Source organism: Boleophthalmus pectinirostris, unplaced genomic scaffold (genome assembly GCF_026225935.1).
Source record: "Boleophthalmus pectinirostris isolate CB_2022bp ecotype Guang Dong unplaced genomic scaffold, ASM2622593v1 HiC_scaffold_8, whole genome shotgun sequence".
NCBI classification, from domain to species: domain Eukaryota; kingdom Metazoa; phylum Chordata; class Actinopteri; order Gobiiformes; family Gobiidae; genus Boleophthalmus; species Boleophthalmus pectinirostris.
Genome location: NW_026571515.1, coordinates 19,790,963 through 19,811,038, shown reverse-complemented (window position 1 = coordinate 19,811,038; position 20,076 = coordinate 19,790,963). Strand labels below are relative to the sequence as shown.

At 36.2% G+C, this 20,076-nt stretch overlaps 1 protein-coding gene across 1 annotated transcript in view; it reads right to left on the bottom strand.

Annotated features, from left to right (window-relative positions):
• ctnnbl1 (catenin, beta like 1) overlaps positions 1–14,832 on the bottom strand; it is a 53,157-nt gene extending 38,325 nt beyond the window's left edge. The window contains exons 1-10 of the mRNA XM_020922342.2: positions 14,696–14,832; positions 12,756–12,962; positions 11,681–11,787; positions 10,750–10,889; positions 10,049–10,146; positions 6,605–6,698; positions 3,694–3,785; positions 3,116–3,188; positions 1,966–2,024; positions 461–609 (exon numbers count right to left, since the gene is read on the bottom strand). Of these exons, the coding sequence (XP_020778001.1) occupies positions 461–609; positions 1,966–2,024; positions 3,116–3,188; positions 3,694–3,785; positions 6,605–6,698; positions 10,049–10,146; positions 10,750–10,889; positions 11,681–11,787; positions 12,756–12,962; positions 14,696–14,725 (1,049 nt within the window). The 5' untranslated portion in view covers positions 14,726–14,832. The remainder of the gene's footprint in view (positions 1–460; positions 610–1,965; positions 2,025–3,115; positions 3,189–3,693; positions 3,786–6,604; positions 6,699–10,048; positions 10,147–10,749; positions 10,890–11,680; positions 11,788–12,755; positions 12,963–14,695) is intronic.
• Positions 14,833–20,076: the final 5,244 nt, after the last annotated feature.

Here is a 20,076-nt window from a genome sequence, read left to right as displayed (position 1 = left end):
GTGCTTTACCCTTAGATGTGTGTGTGTGTGTCATTATATAGGTGTGTCACGATAATTGCTATATCAACTTATCACTCAATAAATGAAAGTTGCAAATATATTTTGGGGGATCAGTATTTATTGGGTGTACTTTGTTGCACTTAAGCCATAAAAAGTTGAATTAATAACTTCTATGACTCATTACAGAGTCCAACTACTAACTACTGAGCTGTTTCATTCTGCTGTTTATTTATAGCAGCTCATGATTTTTTACAATATTGTAGATTTAGAATAGTTTCGTGGTTTAAATCTGTTCTTGGGTTTTTGTGTTCATGAAAAAAATGTGTTTTAATATTATCATTTATCGTCTGTATATTTACTTCAGCAATATATCGCACTTCAAAATTTGTTATCGTGACAGTGTGATTTGTTATGTGTTGTGTAGACATTGCTCTATCTGAAGCTTAAGTGATGTTCTCACCTGAGCATGAGATTCATGAGCTGAAGTCCCTCCCCTTTGAGGAAGCGGTCTCTGTTACTGGGCAACATTAGACATGAACACAGAGCATCAAACAGGTTTTCCATCATTTCCTGCTCCTCCGCTGTGGACGGGTTGTGACGTTTGAATACCTGAACAAACACATTCAGTGTTACTGTCAACATATTTACACCGTGTTGTTTATTTATTTATTTTTATTGTTGTTTAGCCCTTTGGTAAGATATAATTGTTTTAAAGGTGCTTTATAGATAAACTTGATTTGCTTCAAAATGACTGGATTTTAGGATTTTCAAGACTTTTTGTTAGACATCTGCATAAGGCAATGTACATTACAGAGCAAAATTATTACCAACATAGGTAGTTTGACAAAGCTGACATGAACTGCGTTCTGTTTTTTGTTTTATTTTTATTTACACATTTATTTGGAAAAAAATTAATAAATAAGAAGAAAAAGCTGTTAAAGTTCTTTATGGTAGGCCAGTAAATAAAAGTTGATAATGAATATAATGAATTTCCTAAAATGCCCAATAAGGTAAATAGCATAATTGTAATGCTAAATTAAAGGCTGATTAATATATGACTGCATAAATATCATTTGAAACTTTTTCTATTGTTATAATGATGGTTTCCAGGGAAAGAGCAGTAATTACACAAAAGAGGTGGTATTATGCAAATACAACTTTAAGCTGCATTCTACCATTTTATAATTTTGTTTCCTCATCAAAAACACACCTGAAGAAGTTTATTATATCATCCATGCATGTTTCAGTGATTTTGCGATCGCTCCTGGGCACTACAGTATACCTTCTTGCAGTTAGCAATATGATTGTCCATAAAAGCACGATCCAAAACAATACACCACAACTTTTCAAACCTGATGTGATGTGCAGCAGTTTCATTACACGGCTTGTGTTGTGATAACTCTGAAAGGGGGGGGTGACTTAGCAAGGCAAGCAGGGACTCAAAGCATCAAATACTAAATTGAAACTAATTAAACATTTACATTATAGCATTATAGCAGAGTATAGCATTTTCAAAAAAAAGTAACATAGTGATCTAAATATGTTAGCAGTTAATAGACTCCAACAGATGCGTAATACTAATAATAAGATCGTCTTTAAAAGGTGCATTGTTTAACTTTTCTGGTGGAGAGTCCGATGTTTTTCTCCATGTAGATGTTATAGCTTTGTCTGGAATGGTTCACAGTATCTTCATGGAGAACAAACCAGGTCACGTCCACAGTCAGAGTGCCAGTATTTTTAAGCTATAAAAGCACCTGTAATTTAATAAATATACAGAAAAGCTGTTTAATGTCATATTGTGAAACATTCCAGGCAGAGCAATGACGTATCCATAGAACAAGCTCATGACGGGTCCCCAATCAAAAAGTTACAAAGGCCACCTTTAAAAAGTGTCTGAGTACTTCAACAGAAACAGTGGTATAGAACTAAAAATAGCATGATTGTCTAAACCACACAAGGACTTACGGACAGTTGCTGGAGCAGCACATCGATGCCGTCCATCTCCCCCAGCAGCTCTCTGGTGTCTGGTTTGAGAGGAGACAAGAAGCAGAGGAGGAGTGTGAGCTATAAAAACTGAATAACAGGACAATAGGGAGATTCAGAGAAGACGCCTGCCAACATTTCAGCCATTTACAGAACAGCGGAGACTGCAGAGGGGGCATTAGTGGGATACATGATGGGAGAAATGTAGAAAAACACAAAGTAAGAGGAGTTTAAACAGTGACAAATGCATTGGTCATAAGGGAGAAACAGAAGATGAGGTGAGAAGAGGACAACACATTTCTTCAAAATAAAAAGTATCCCATAAAAACAGAAGGAAATACATTAGGCTTTGGATTTTTGTGCACCCAGGGGAAACTTTCAAATGTGTTGAGTACTACATAACGTGTTATGAAGTGTTGGTTTTCCCAGATGGGTAGTAAGATTTACAAAAATCATAATTTTATTTGAGAAATAATAGCGTGCTAGTAATACAAAGGCAGAAAGCCTCAATATGTAGCTAGAGATAAGCATGACATGGTTGCCTGGTTGTTCAAATCCAAATTATAGTAAACCGTATGACACATTGCTCCTAACTACAGACTGGGGAACATTGAGTATTGTGGAGTAAGACTATGCATTTGAAAACTGAAGCTATGATTCAACCCACTGAAAAAATCCCATGAACTACCCATGTCCTGTTTATTATGATATGTATGAATATATTTCATGTTAGTCATTTTAATAATTACTTCACTTTTGATAATTTCTCATAGATCAAGGACAGTATATGAATGGACAAAGGCAGTAAAAATACCAGTCAAATGAGGGCTAAGCAGCTTGCCTTCACTGAATATCAATGGGGCTTGCAGCATTAATGAGAGCTTGTCCAAGGACCTGACAGCCCTGTGGCTTTGCTAGAATTTACAAGCTTTATTTAGGCATCCACCTGAGAAAAAGACAAGGAAACAGCAGAAAAGATGTCCAAAATAAGCAATAGGTAATGGGAACAGAGTAAAACAAAGAATACCAAAGGCGATGGATTCGTAATGTGTACAGGGACAAAATGGAGGCAAGAAGAATAGGCTATCTATGTTTTATTAGCCCCTCAGTGAGAAGCCCAAAGCACACTTACCATCATTGTTTTGTAGCAGAATAGCCAAGATTTCACTGCAGTACAGCTTGTTAGCGTCAAACGGCATCTTGGCCTGGAGAAAGAGTAAAACAGACCAAGTTCCAATTACCACATGTAATGTCCTGCACAGAGTGTGTGTGTTATAAATAGACCAAATTGTTTTATTTGTTCATAAGGTAAGGCGTTCAAATATGTTTAACAAGAGCAACAATAAAAAAATTTTTTTGTTAAAATGACCATTTACATGTTGCTGCGTATAGTATGTTTTTAGTCTGAGACAGAAGTAGTAGTGGTGGAACTGCACAAATGTCAGAATAAGACACCACAATTACTGTGCAATTACAAAGGAGCAAGACTGACTTTTATGAGCTTCTGATTATGTTATAATTTCTCTCAACACTTATCACCAAATTATTGTCCTGGATTTGAAGCTTGAAAATATCCAGTTGCAACTGTCACCTATTACTGCCTGTATGTGATATGTGTTTTTTCAGGCTATTTCTCTCTCAAAAGCCCTTACGACCACCAGGTATCCTCAGCAGAAGCTCTTGTTCAGAACGTGCAGCTTCAAGCCTCACCTTGATTCTTTTGAGCAGCCACTGCATGAGTCCCTGCTGAGCTGCCTCTGTGCACAGTCCTGGTCTGAACTCTGCCATGTTTTCGATGATTGCTAAAGGGAAAAACAACATGACTTTTACAACAACAAGTTAGATATGGGCTCAACTTGCAAGCATTTTTAAGATTTTGAAATCCTTACACAGTCAGTCACACAAAATATTATTTACAGATCAGCAATGTGTAAGTGTTGAATATAATGAGACAAATGGAGGAATTTGTTCATATGCAAAATTTCTGTTTCCTAACCTGTTGTGTGTAAAATAAGTTTTGCACCTCATTGTCATCTTTGAGGCATATTTCCTGGTTTCCACCTTTTTTTCCTCATGCCATGATGAACACCTAGTTTTTATCTAGCATTGTAGCACTGTAGCTACATGATTTTTATTTATTTTATTTTATTTTTTTGCATCACCAGCCCATATTTCTTGGAACTTTACACAATAGTTTCTTATAGTAGTTTATTTAAAATTTAATGTCTAAACAGCTATGCATTTGTGATATTAATGCATCATTGTATATAATTTTATGCAATTTTAGTTTTAGTCGTTATTTATTTGCATTACTTAATTTCTTTCATGAAGGTAAAAGATCTTATATTATGCAGCTCTTATATTATACAGAACTTATATTATGACTCTTGTAAACTTTAAGTCATGTTATACTACAGGTATTGTACCTGAAAGGCTGAAATTATCCAAATGATTCTAGTAAAGTTTGTTGAGTTTAAAAGTGGAGCACTTCCTGTATTACCACATGACATCACAAGGTGATGTGTGTTTTTACTTTGAGAGAAGCACTCAGCCTAAATATGTAAGATTTATGTGTTAAATGTGTGAATTCACGTATTTTTTTGATGAGGAAACATTATAACATAAATAACAAAATATCTTAATATGGGCCCTTTCATTTGTTTTATTCTTTATACTACAACAGCTATACTGTTAGTCCTTGGTGCCTTCTCACCAAAACAGATAGGCCTTTCAAAAACACAGACCACCTGCCAAAGTCTTGGGAAATTGAAAAAAGAACTGAAGCAAAACTTATTGAAAAAATGAAAGAGTAAAACAAAGGAGTGACATCTGGAGTGAGGCTGAGGGAGGCAGTGGGAGAGCGTAGCTGTAGACGAGTGCTGGGGGAAGGCCTTTATCGGTGCTTCACTGGGAGCGGCCGACAGCAGCTCAGAGCAGGGAGCAGCAGAACAGCACAAAAGGCTTATTCAGGCTTGGAGAGCTCCCTCGATAACGCTCTCAAACTCAAACGGCTGAATAAGGAATGCACCGCTCTCTCAATGTATAAGCGCACACCTAAAGAGCCCTCCTGATGCCAAGCTTCAATCTGGTAATAATAAAAAGGAAGAATCAGCTCAGTGGAGTCGATGAACACAAAAGGATGGGAGGAAGAATACCAGAGAGCATCACTTTAGGCTCACCTATGTCCTTGAACAGACCTCTGCATTCACACTTTATTTCATTTCATTATTAATAGAAAACAAATCACCTTTATGTAAAATACAACAACATAATATTATTGTTTGAAAAAGGAGTAAAATGTTGAGTAGATACTTGGGTTGTCAAAAGTATCAAAAATACAAATTGATGCTAAAACGATTATCGAAATATACTCATTTGAGCAGGAATGTATACGCCCACAGACCACTATGGAGCCTAAATGAGGGATTACAAATATAAGGCCACAAGATAATATAATAGAAAGTGGTATGGTTTAAAGTTGTTAATATAATTCTGTTGTCTGACAATATTGTCATTGTGGTATCGGAATCAATATTGCATATCAAGTTTATTCCTTAGTATTGAAAACAAGTTTGAACTTTTAGTTTCATAACAACACTAGTGTCAGCATCTTGGTATTGTAGTAAAAAGACAAACATTTAAAACAACTGGTTCCATTTTGAGATGAAGCTGGCTATACGGCAGTTTTGCTTCACACTGATGTCAATAATTGTCCCTTATTTGTAATTTTGTTTAATTCATTGGGGGTAATAATTATAACTGTAATACAAAAAAGTTATTAACTGCATAGGTCTATCTAAAACTTTATAGTACCTCTAGCATCTTTTACCAATAAGGCAGGCTCCTCCAATGCTCCTCTACTCTAAAATTCATGTGCACTTAGCATTGGACGGTTTTGGGCTTATTTTCCGTCATTTTTCCAAAACTATGAAATAAAAATTTCTTTTGCCACTTCCATTAGGATTTCCAACAAGGCAACGATGCACTGTTGGTTGTTGAGCAGTGACAGGGCCATTTTTCACTGGTGGCTCTGCTTTGTTTTGTCCCACTCAGTGGACTGGGACTTGGTTCAAAACGCGATGCATGTTTGAACGCAGCCTGCCAACTACTCATCGGTGTGACTCGGCAGAACTTCAATGACTCTGGACAGCTCTGTCGGCCATTGTTCCCTTATGTTCATATTCCAGACACTGCATTGTTTTGATGAATAAGCTGTGTACACAATGCCTATTTTTGGCATAATGAGGAACCAGTATAGAGTTATTAGTTGTGATGTAAAAATAACCAAATCACAGTGATATCAAATTATCAAAAGTCTCACAATAATACCGTGGGCCATGATAGTATATCGAATTATTATTATTATTATTATTATTAAGTTTCTTTGCTTAAATTCATTGTAATGGTGCAGCAATAGTTAAAAAAGACAGAGAACTACATAGACCATGATCCTTTGCTCTGTTTCAGTCCAATCTACATGTACTTTTAAATCTTAATTATTTGGATTATGACAGAAAAGTCATATATTCACAGTTTTGTTAGCCTCCACAAAACATTGCACCATAGGATGAATATCACGAAAATATCATATTGAGAGATTTGGATATTGTCTTAAGCTCACCCAGTGTGTTGTAGACGCCATCAGCCTCCTCCTTCACAGACTCATCCAGACGCTCCATATTCTGTACCAACAAAGCGACCACCTGACCCTCCAACTGCAAATACACATACACCACGGCAATGCTCAGAAACTGTGATAAAAAGTGATAATGATACAAATTTGCAGTGGAATTGCTACTTGTTTAACAAGGGGTCTTTTACTTCTATGGGGTATTATTAACTGCTAACACATAACATATTTAAATCACCGTGTTACCTTTTTATTGTTTTGAAAAATGCTATATTCACCAAAAACAAAGTATTAACATGTTTTGTAGGTTTCACTTTTGTTTTTGTTGCTTTGACTCTCCCCTCTCTTTGGTCCTCCTTCAGAACACTATCCCACTAATAAACCTACTGCACATCAGGTCTGTGAAGTTGCTGTATACAGTTTTGTATCATGTTTTTGTATATTTACCTAGAATTGCCATGTGGGAGCATAGATGACACAGGCTTAACATCGTACAGAATTTTACAGTTAACTATAAGAAGGGTTTGAATAGGGCCCTGATCAAGAAAAAAGACGGAATTCTAAGGCATAACAACTAGGCAGGTTAAAAAAAAAAGAATTAAATAGTAAATTATCAAAAATGCCCAAGTTGTAATTTAGAAAGCTAGTTCAGATGGGTTGTGTTATTTGAGGCATTTTTGTTTCTTTATTGCTTTCCCTTCTGTGAAGCTCTCAATGCATTTCTAAAGCAATATTGTAAATGCTCACAAGTCCATTTCACTCTCACTCACCCTCCTCTTTACTTTTGTTTTCCCCTCACTAATAACCTATACTTTCCAACCAGCCAACACATCCTGATCGTACCATTAGGCTCGTATAAAATAAATGAAAGTGGTTTCTCTTGCAGATGTCCATGTTGGCACAGGACGAGTCAAAGTGTTATCACTCAAGTGAAGATTGGGCTCTCTTAACCTATCAGAGGTGGCTGGGAGCTGGCTGTCGGGATAAAAGTCCCATTACAGATGAGAGAACAGTCGGACCGTCGGCGCAGATTTATGAGGCACAGAGAGAGCGTCCCGGATCATTTGATTCATCTTATCAAGGAGACCACCTGGCCTTCTGGCAACAGGGACTGACAGCTGGAAGCATTACAGCGCGCCACAGAGACAAATGGATTCAGCAGAGTCTTGCAGCCTGTGAGCGTGGCCACCGGAAACAGTAGCTCACAACAATGTATTTATAGGTGATTTGCTGTATTTAATATTGGGCTGGAATGACATGTAGGCCTGTCATAATAACAAATTTTGCAGTGCGATTATAAATGATAATATTGAAATCAAACCATAAAGCAGAATTATCTCCAAAAGTATTCTGTATAATACTGTTAAATAATACTGAGTTGTATAAATAAATAGCAGAATGCAACACTTAAGTAATTAATTTGTATAATTTTAGCTAGTAAACTCAAAGAAAAAATCCCCCTAATAAATACTGACCCACAAAAACTATTGTTCCATTTATAATGTGGAATGATAAGATATTATAACAATAACCGTAACAGCTCCAATGACATGTCAAAGTGGAACAAAACAGTAACATTTTTTTTTTTTTTCTTCACAAACTGTATATAGGGTATTTTAATAGGATTGTCTACTGTTCCTAGTGCTTTATGGTAATTTTAGAGCAAACTAGGTTAATTTGCCCCTTTCTGGTCAAAACTGTATAAAAATGCGACAGATGTTACTGATAACACCCGGCAGTAGCGGAAGAGTTAAAAATGTTAGGCCAATATCACTCTTTCTTATATCTCTTGATCCCATTTGAACATTAGGACTAACAAACAAACTTTGGGGGTGATAAAATAAGCAAAAATCACTAGATTTTAGACACCTATTCAACGCAGTTACTATTTTGTAGATAGTAACCATAATATGTTGTTGAGTCCATGTTCTGGTTAAATACAGCAAGTGGCGTTTTCTCCACATGCATGTTAAATATGACAGATTCTGGGTGTCTGTGTTTTGGTGATTAAGGCAGTAAACAACTCCAAGGACAGGATTGCAGCTTGCCTTCCCAGTCGTGTTTGTTTTGAGTGCTCCTCTTAACCAGATAAAATGCACTGGAGTGTGTGGCCCACTGTACAAGTGGTCTCTAAGAGCAGCCACTTTTCATCAACCTCCAGGCACCACCCTCTCTCTGCATTTATCACCCGCTCACAGTCTGTTTGTCCCAATGAAAACACACAAGCCTTGTTTTGGATTTACTGCACGACCTCTGTTCAAGTTAAAAGCTCTCCAACTTTAGATAATGTGAGTAGCCAAGAAGGAGTAGACTGGTTCTTCTCAGGTCACAGGTCAACAGCCCTGTGGTTGCTTGAGAGCGTGGTTGGTGGTATGAGAGGCCAGTGGCGCAGATTGGTAGGCCTTTCACAATATATACTAACGTTCAGTATATAAAGGTTGGAAAAATATATTTTTGAGGTCAGTGTTGTGAGTGCATTTTCTTTGCACTACTGAAAAATTTGATCTATTTTTGACTATATGATAAGATTTAAGCAGTAAAAGGTTGAATAAATAATTTCTATGATTCATTACAGATTCAAACTAAATACAGTCTGTTGTTTATTTATTGCAGCTCATGATTTCTTAATATTGTACATTTACAATAGTTTTTGGGGTATAAATCTTTAGTGTTATTGTGTTAATATCATACATTTGTTTCAGTATTGTTGTTTATTGTCTATATTTACTTCAGTAATATATGAAACTTATAAAAATGTGTTATTGTGACAGGCCTACAGGAGTATCTTACCACAACCAAGAGGGAGAAAATGAATAAAGATAGTGTAGTGCTTTGAAAGGCTTGTCAAGCTTATAGTGTTCTACAAATGTAAGGCTTTATTATAGTAACAATGGTGCATTATTCTTATATAACCTTGGCAGTATACTTAATCTAATATAGAGCCTACAAAGACACTACCCACAATGCCTGTCTGCATCAATAGATACTGAAATATTTATTATACAGAATGCAGAAAGCTGTGGACAAACTTACACAAGCACAAACTTTATGATCAGACATCAATCTTGCAGCAGTGAGAGACCAATAGAAAGTGGTTCCTTCCTCTATTATACGTATATCTCCACATCACTGTAGTTTGACCTTTGTCTGTGTTGCTCGAAATGTCAGCAAACACAACTGGGCATTAGAAATCAGTGAATCAGACAGGCCACCATGGCAGACTGGGGAGAGCAACTAGACAATAATGAAGAATATAAAATAAGGGACTTTGTAAATGTGTGAATTTTATGAAAAGGTCAAACAAAGGTTGCCATCTTTGTTGATTGGCTGGAGACAGCTTTAATCCCATCAGTATGCGTAATATGAGACTTTAGAATACCAGAATGAGTTTCCCTAAGTGCTACCAGATCGATGAAATGCAAATGCTGAACTCACCAGAGCATCGATGAGGACCTCAGCTCCCTCCTCACTCTCGTGGAGGGTGTCGATATCTGTCAGCTCCTGCAGCAGGTCCACCACGGCTATGGCCACATGTGAAGAAGGTCAAGGAGTAACACAGGGCTCAGACTGGGCACATTCAACAGCAAAAGATGGAAAAATGGATAGACTAAACACAAAACTTGCTTCATTAAAATACCTGGCCTAATAAGCCAGTGTGTGATGAGATGTAGTCTGTAGAGAGCTATATGACATGTAAGGCTGCAAAATGTATCACAACTAAATCAAAATCATAATGGCTGCAATTTTTTATCACACAGATTGCCATAAAAAATATGTATACTAATGTGTTTACTAGACCTTTACACACATTAAAAATCATGGAATTTTTGTATTAGTTAATTAGTAAATCCTCCAGGAGTTGTTTACAATGTGTACTCTGACCAGAAGCCAACATTTTAAACAAATATTGCAAATCTAATCATGCCTGCAATTAGATTTTAAAATCTAAATTTTTTGACAAAACACCTAAAACACACACATTATTCTGTGCTGTTTATTTGACGTTTAGTCCAAAATTCTCAGATTCTTAAGTTTAAACAATAGGTCTATAAGCATAGTATTCAATTTAAACCATTCAAATTTGGCCAACAAGAAAAGAAAACTTCCTGACAATCAAGTAGAGAGAAAAAGGATATCAGTGTTTTCGTGGCTGAGTAGGCCCAGCAGTGAGTGGACAGCGTTCAGCTCAACAAGCAGATGGTACAAGTCTGGCATAGTGGCAATCACGTGCATCTCCTGGATAATGTCATTCAGATCCAACTCTGACTCCATGAACCTGGGCAAGAAGAAAATACTGTCTCAAAAATGTGTAACTTAGGCAGAAACGCACTTAAGTATTTTAATCGCTATTTGAGGAACAACATTTGGAAATAATTATTTGTCTCACACTTGTTATGAAGGACAATGACACCACAGACTTGCGGAGAGGCTAATCAGCCTTAAAATCAAGCTCAATATCTTAAAGGTTTACTGCGTAACATTTCCAGTGGAGAGTCAATCACCTGCTTATCTCCATGAAAATGTTATTGGGAGAGAATCAGGTTACAACACCACGCTACATTACAATTCAGATCTGTGGAAAATCTCCCCTATTCACAGAAAGAATTATTGTATTGAGCAATAGAAACAACTGGAATTAATACATTCTAGATGGATATATTTAATGTCAACATCCCAGGCAAGGCAATAACATCTCCATGGAGATAAGCAGGCAGTTCCACCCAAAAGTGCAGTGCACCTTTAACTTGTGAGTGCCCAGCCTTACTTTGGCATTGAGCTGGAAAAGCCAAGTGGTCACCTCAATGTTTAACAAGCTAAAAAAGCATTTGATAGAATCATTTGTGTTCACTATTCAACATTAACAGTCAAACTAAAGTTATCGAATGTGATCACCAGTATGTTGTATTGAATATATATTCCCAGCCATTACATGATAGTAGTTCTGAAGCTCTTATTTTAAGGTCATACAGTGCTCCTTTAATTATACAGTAGAAATGGACAGAAACTTTTAGTGTGTGTGACCCTAGCGGACTGAGACAGCGCTCGGGGAATGGTTAATGGCCATACTTCTCTGGGTTGTCCGGAAACTTAATCCTCAGCTCCTGGTTTTTGTAGGACCTCTTCTCAAAGGTCAGAATCATTTTCTTCACTGAACTCTCGTCCACTGGCTCGGCCTGTTCGATTGAACCAGACAAAGAGGCAAATATAGTTAGAAAAGTTACAAAATAATGTTGTTACTACTAAAAATGATAAACTTGCTAAGGAAAATGCTTGATATTCAGGAGGAATTTTGATACCACAGTGATAATTATAATAAATAGAATCATAGCTTTCAACATAAAGTAATGGCAGTTTAATATGACCATTTAGTCTTGTACTAGTTCTGTTTTCAAGACCATTTTAAAACCAGGAATGGTCAAATGTCCTATTTTCCATATTGATAGCTCCTCAACTCAGAAAAAAATTACAACCTACAATTTCTACAGAAATTGTGTAATGTGTATTAATGGCCGTGTTAGTTGGACATAAAGTATAGATGACTCATCATCAGCAAGATTTCTGAAACCATGGAGAATCATCTGGATTCTTTAGTATTTTGTTTTACATGCCAAATAGTGAAATGACAAAAGGCAGAAAGGAAAGTGGCATGAAATGTCAGATTCTACCATGAAAGACAGATCTTAGCCAGTCTAACGGACTCCTACAGCCTTAATAAGAGTGCATTACTGAGCACGGAGAGTGGGTCTGACCTCCCGTTGGGTTAAAAGCCTGAGGAGAGCGGCACAGATAATGACAGGTTAGGAAATGACATTATAGAATAGTACAGCACTTTGCTTGGAGTGGCTCTTGACACTGAAAGGGCTGTGGGTGGGGTATAAAACAGGGTGATAGATCTGCTCACTTTTATAATGCATTAAAGAACAACTTAACAATGTCACCATGGCCAAGTCAGTGAATATAGAATAAATATATGTACATCTTTAGCAGTTTGTGTCTAAGACATGTTGCAACAGTTGAAATCACCTGTTACAGAAAGCTCTCACTTAACTCAGCACAGTAACCTGACAAGTCCCTTCAGAAGCAATGCTACCAGGATCTGAACCTGAAGATGTAGTGATTCAATTAAAAGACTTTACTGCACCTCTGGATCATCTTCATCCTGGTCCAGAAGTTTCTCTAAGATCTTGTTCCGGTGTCCAGTGTCCTCCTCAGACTCCTCTTCTGTCTCCAGCTGTTCTCTGTGTCTGTGCAGCTCTCTGCTGAGGGTCTTTTGGTGCTTCACTCTCACATCATCTCCTCCAGTGGCCCCTCCATCCTTGTTCCTGGGACGCTTTGCTCCTCTGTCAGGCTATATCAGATTGTTAGATTAAGTACTTTAATTATTGCCCCTTTCAAGACACTATTTCATGGGTCACTTGGGCTGTTGTTGACTAAAGAAATTCTTGGTTGACTAAAGACATGTCCAGCCAGTTGATTAGTCATCTACAAAAGGGAGCATCACAAAATCTCAAAACTATGGATCAGAACTATACTACACGTACAAAACTACACCTGCAAGAGTTCACGTGAAAACAACTATGTAATAAATAGTATGAGACAATGTATTTATATAAATGCATATTAAACTTGTAAATCATAAATTGAATCTGCATTATTATATAAATACCAAAAAATACCAAATATTTAGCTCACTCACCCTCTCATTTTTCTCTGCTATTCTACCTAACAATCACAATAAAATTATTTGTCAATTAATACAAATTTTGGTCAACTAAGACACCATGAAACTTTTAATCAATTTAATGAATAAAGGTTTACAGCCCTAGTGCTAATACTAATAATACAAATAATAATAATAATACAGATAAATAATACAGATAATAAAACAAAGCCCTACACTGTGTCGCTGTATTCATTGACTCACTCCATACTCAGTGACGGTAAGAACTGAAGCTGCCAAAACTGATGGAAATAAGGCTGAAAATGTGTGCCATCTGCCCTCCAACCACCATCAATCGCTCACACATCACATTCTCATAAACTACATGGGTGAAATGTTTTGCCCAAAGACCGGTCAATTCCACAACTTTGAATAGAAAACCAGAATGTGAGCCTAAGACTGTAACTGCATTTGTCCACAGACAGTTGTAAACAGATTATGCTGTACGCAGTCAGGGTTTGTGCAGTGAGTGAGTATGAATCAGACCTGTATTTACTTCTTATCTCTGTGTACATGTGTTAAATGTTACATCCTTTTGTTGTGTTTTATGAATTGTATGGCCTGTGTGACTTAGTCCAGCAGGAAATCACTTTTGGCTACAATCCTACATATTTATCACATGTTTATGCATTTCCTTCTTTTTAATGTGCACTTACTCACTTTAGTAAGTAAATAAGAATACTGTGTGTTTTAGTTCAGAGTTATGAATTACACCAAAGAGGAACATCAGAGAGATGCAAAAACATTTAAAAAATTCATAAAATACGTGTAAAGAGACACAAAAATGTAGCTACTATGCTATACACTCATGCTCTGAATATTTTTACAATTCATCAGAAACGTGCCTGCAAATGCCTTGAGTTCTGTTCTTATTTTACTCAGCTCTTTTAGTTGATTCTATTCGCCATACCTTAAAATGAACTATTTCTATATCTTCTGATATACTGACGATATATCTCTCAACTAGCAGTAGTAATCGCCTATAAAATGTAATTACTACTAGTAGTAAGTAAATGCCTTCACAATATTGTAATTATGGTAATAGTAACAGCCATTAATTGAAACCGCTATGACACAATATCTTTATGACAAAATATAACACATTGGAGAAAATGGAATCAATGCAGCATTTGCCACTAAAATATTTTCATAATGCCTGCATGTGAATGTTACAGCAGCAGTATGAACACTTCAAGTCCATCTGTCAGTTCAATATGTTAATTTATCTGAATAAAAATATGCAGATATTGTTGATTTTATGAATCAATATCAGCAGACTGTATATAATTGCTGACAGCTGAGTGAGACTCCCGTGCTGGCGAAAAGCATTCTTTAGCTTTCCGCCCGTGAGCATCACTTACCTGGTAATTTAGGAGCTCTCCGACATCCATACTATCAAGCAGAAAATTTCAAATGCCAAAATTTGTGAAATAATGGAGCGCGCAGAGTAGTTTCGCGGCTAATGGCTAACAACAACCGTGCCTGCACATGAGTGCCGTAAAGCGCATTACTTTCTGTCGTAACAAGACACTGTCGCAAAGAGGGGAAAAAAATAGATTATTTTTCTTTCAGTCATTCAACACACGTTTTTTTATTATCATTATTAATATTAATCACTCTAAATAAGAAAAGTGTTACTATAATATTTTTCTCAGGTTTACATTTTAAGTTTACATAAACAGCATAATCTAAAAACAGTAGGTATAATCATCATGAGAAACAATAGTCAAGTGTTAGGTGCCTTACTTTCCTGAGTAAAAGCCTAAGTTTGCTTATTTATTTATTTTTTTGTTTGATTTATTTGTTTGTTTGTTTGTTTTTACAAGGAGATGAAAATAAATAAACATTTATTTGATAGAATAAAATAAATAAATATTTATTTATTTTCATCTATTTTCATCTCATTTATTTTGTTTATTTATTTATTATTTTTACCAGTAGATGAAAATAAAGAAATAAATGTATGATTCATATAGCATTTTAAGGTATGGTTCGTATGTGGGACTACAACAGAGGAAGGTCAACCAGTCTAATTTCTACTAATATTTTATATTATTTATAATGTATTTTACATACATATCCTAAAAGAGAGACAAAAATTGGTTATTGCAGAACATTTAGGGTGAAAGCTCAGAGTCCATAGCAGAGTACGTTGAGTGTCTCGCTACAGTCGCTTGGTTCTATGATTGGCTCGGAAACGGAGGACTTTCTGTTTACCACCAGGGCTCCACAGTGAAGATTGGGCTCAGGACAGGATGGGAGATCAGGCAGAGAGTACACTCCCCCATTAGACCAAAACCAGGACCCTCCAATAAAGCGCAGACCCAGCCACACCTGATAAGTGAAATTTCAAACTTCATCATAATCCATTTTCATGATTGTGAATATTTTCAACAAAGAATCCCCTGCCACACACCAAGAAGGCTCTATTCAGAATTCCAGGGCTGGGTGGGCTTTTCTATGTTGAGTTTACATATTCTCCCTCTGCTTGTTTCTGGGTACTTTCCTAAATATGCATAAGAGGAACAAGACTATAAAGCTCAACATCTGGAGGAGGGTTCATGGACACTGTATGTGACAGGTTGCCTCAATGATACTGAAGGATGGGTCAGTTGCAGAGGACACATTTTCCTATAGGGATGGAGGAATTTGTTTCACAAATTTGTTGTTGTTAACTGCTGTGCTCAACAGATACCTTTTGATAATGGGGCACTTGTCTCCAGTCTATCTTTACCTGAAATAGAAACTTTCTGCATGTCCTTTTTCACTGGGCATATGTTAGACTTGCCTTGTCTGTGGTGGAGTTGCGAGCTAAGGACTGAATAGACTGCAAGTGAGATGTCTCCCCCCCGAGGAGCTGGTAAGAGCCAAAGAATGGGTGTGGAACATGAGATTTGCAGCGGTCGTAGGACTGTTCCCAAGTGAGAAGCTCTTGGATCAGCAGCATGTTGTGATCAGAGCACAGATAGGGGAAGGCCTCAGAACAGTTCTGGTATGACCGAGACTTATTCTGGGACCACAGACTGCCACAGTTATCTGGACAAAAAACATCAGAATTTCAGATTAGAGACTCATTCTCATTTTCAAGATCTCCATGTCAAAATTCATTTATTTTTATTTCCATTTTATGGTTGAATTAGAATGTTCAAATCAAATTAAAACCAGGTTATAACCTCACAAAACTATAAAATAACTCACCATAGTGGTAATATCCCAACCAAACTGGAAAGTTTCTGAGAGATATAGAATGGTGAAAGTAACCAGGACAGATCATTATCTTGTGTAACTGTAATGAATTCATAATTATGTTCTACACAGTATTCCTTTGGCCCCTTCCCATGTTTTAGCTTTGGGAACAAATATAGCGTTTGAGTCTTCGCAGTAGAAGAAGTTTAAGTTTCCACAGTCATCACCGAGAGGTCTAAGGAGAAAAGACAGAAAAACTATTAAGCTGCTTTACAAAATGCAACAACCCTAAGAAGTCTTAAGGTTTATTTTTGGGGCCTTCTTACAATAAATGAGAAAACCCAACTGGACATTTTTGCTTTATAGTAAATAATATTTCCATATAAAAAGTGGGAAATATTTATTTGTTAGAATAGAATCAAATACGTAGTGTAAGGTCACATGGGATTAATGTAAATGACTCACTAATTACAAAGAAGAGGTATTTATTTCTGTGGGGTAACTGCAAAAACATAACTTATTTAGATCACCATGTTACCTTTTATTGTTCTGAAAATGCTATATTCACTCAAAGAAATGTCATAACGTGTTTTATAAGTTTCATTTTCAAGTCTCCTTTCTCTGTGCTCTTCACCCTAAGTCACCTTCCCCCCAGAGAGCTATGGCAACACAATAAAAAATGCTTTGTAAATATCCCCTCTTAAAAATTATGAGACAAGGAAAACAAACATTCATAGATAATAGTGGATATAGATAAATAATAGACTTACGTAGCGGTTTTTAAAAAGGCCTTCCCACACTCCATGATGCCAGCTGGTAGGGCAAATGTGTCCTGAACCAACTGAACATCCCCATTGCCTTTGTCCCAGTGCCACTGAGAATCAGTTTTTCTGAGTCCAATCCATGCGTAGAAATTGACCATAGACATCCCGTCCACGTCCTTCACTATGTTTATAGCAAGATCTGCATTGTATTCACTGTAGGACAATAAACAATTCAACAAGTAGCATAAGTTAAAAACTATATTACACATTTTCTTATTTGTGTTATGTTGTTTCCTCAAAAACATCCCTCGATTTGTTTTGTTTCATTCATCAGCATCAGAATATTTAGAGTTCATAAGAGTTCTTCTCTCCTTGTGATGTTTTGTGATAATACAGGATTTGCTCCACTGTGTTTTTAAACTCCATACACATTCACTATAATAATTTGGATAAATTCAACCTGGAAATTGCCAATATCTAGTAAACAAATGGTAAATGGTACATGTTAATGACATCACAAGGTGAAACAGAGCATTTTGTGCTTTGGAGATGGGCCCGGTCAAGCAGAAGTATACAGCAAGGCCAAAAATTCAAGTTAATGCATCTGATATAAAAATGTATTGTATGTATTTTTGGTTCTAAAGTTACATATGTTTTAAACATACCATGTCACAGGTACAATTCTTAGGCCTTGAACAAAAATTATTTCCCAAATTTCAAAGACCTGCAAATCCTCTTCAGGTTAACTTTCAAGCTTCATCTTTGACTAATCTACATCTCTAGGTAGTATACTTATGAAAATTAAAACTATTAGGTGTTAGTATCTGATAAAACCTGTGTTTTACAAGTCTAAAAAAATTGTAATTTTCCCTCCCTTACTTTTCCCTCCGTTACCGAAAAAATATGTTTTTTTTAAGTTTTACATGTGTTAAATTTCATCATGAAACTTTCTAAAAGCAAGGATATTGATACTACTAAGCATTTCCTGCAGCAATCTAATGAATTCTGTTTCTACATATTTTTTATTTTTTATTTATTAATTATCATATTTTTTCCCTCCGTTACTGCAAAGGTAATGGAGGGAAAACAGTTCATATAGTAAGCATTTTCTACTGCATTCTCCCTGAATTATTCCATACATAGTGTATTGTTTTCATAATTATGGTATTGTATTAGGTTAAGGTGGTCTCTTTTTTAGCATTATCTGTAAAAATGTACAATATTTTGAGAAAACTCAGAAATGATAAAACATATGAGTGAAGTCTTTGAAATGAATGGCGAGTATAGTTTAATATCATGAATAAATTTATGTTTCAAGATTGCAGTTTGTTGTTTTGATTCATTATATTACCTTGACAGTGTTTGAATGGACCTGACTAGCACTGGGAATTTACATCTCGTAGCCATGCTAACCATGTGCAGGTGTGAGGTGTTGAAGCCACTACGTTTCCCTCTTTCCTTCTTGTTGGCATCTCAGACAGGGGTGGCTTCCCTGTCATCTCTGCCAAGCTCTATATCATCGTCGTCAACAAGGACTGTTCTATTGAGACTTACAGACTGTGACTTTAAGAGCGTAGTTTCCAAGTATGGAGACATGTGAACTGGAACTTGAATGAACTTTATAATCACTCTTGATTAATACTTTTTGCATATATCATATATATAAATATTGGTTCTTAAGGAAAAGTTAATCATGTAAATAAATTGATGTATTTCATCATATATTGTGTTATTCGATCTTTGAACTGTTGATGAAGGTACATGATTTTTCAAAAAAAAATTATTTAAAATCACTGTTGGGCAAGTTACTTTGAAACTGTAATGCGTTATTTATTACCTATTACTGTCATTTCAAAGTAATTCGTTACATTACAATATTACTGCATTTAAAATGTAAGGCATTACATTACTATTGCATTACTTTAAGTTACTCTCACCAAAATATCTTTTGCGCTGTATATGGACTGAACCAGGACTAAACCAGGTCTAAACCAGGACTAAACCAGAGCTGAACCAGGACTAAACCAGAAGTGAACTAGGACTAAACTAGAACTGAACTTGGACTAAAACAGGACTCACTGTAGGGACGGGCTCGAAGGTGACCGCAGGAGAAAGGAGCGGCTCTGCTCAGCACTTATTGCCCAAAAAGTGCTGCATATTTCATTCCCTCCGTTACTGACATGAGTTTTTTGTCAACAACTTGAAAGAATATCGCAGGTTTAACTTTACCCTGTTGGAGTGTTAACTCTTTCCTACATTCTAATACCTTACTTATTTCAATAGTCCCTCTGAATAAGAGCTATTTGAATGTAAAAAATCTGCCCCTGTTTCCCTCCGTTACCACTTGACCGGACCCAGATGTAAATAGACTAATAATAAAGAGTTATTCACATATGTATGAGTGAAACAAAACACGACTCTGGGTATGTTTTTGATGAGGTAACAACATTCTAACATGACTTAAAGTTCTCAAGAGTAAATTCTGTGTAATATATGACTATAATCACAGTTATGCCTTTATTAATTTATTGCTTATTAATGTTCACTCTAATAAAGTACAAGCCTGTTATATTACTAGATTTTAATGGAAAAAAATTTAACACACGCATTTACTCAGTAAGTACTAACTGTGGATTATTACATAATGTGGCAAATTTTAACATGATTATTTTGAAGAAATTATTAAGGCATGTTTGGCTCTGGTACACAGACCACTTTGGACTTTCTGTGAGTGGATTGTAGGACCTTTGAATATTAGATTTTCTGATGGACAACTGAGATACTTCAATCTT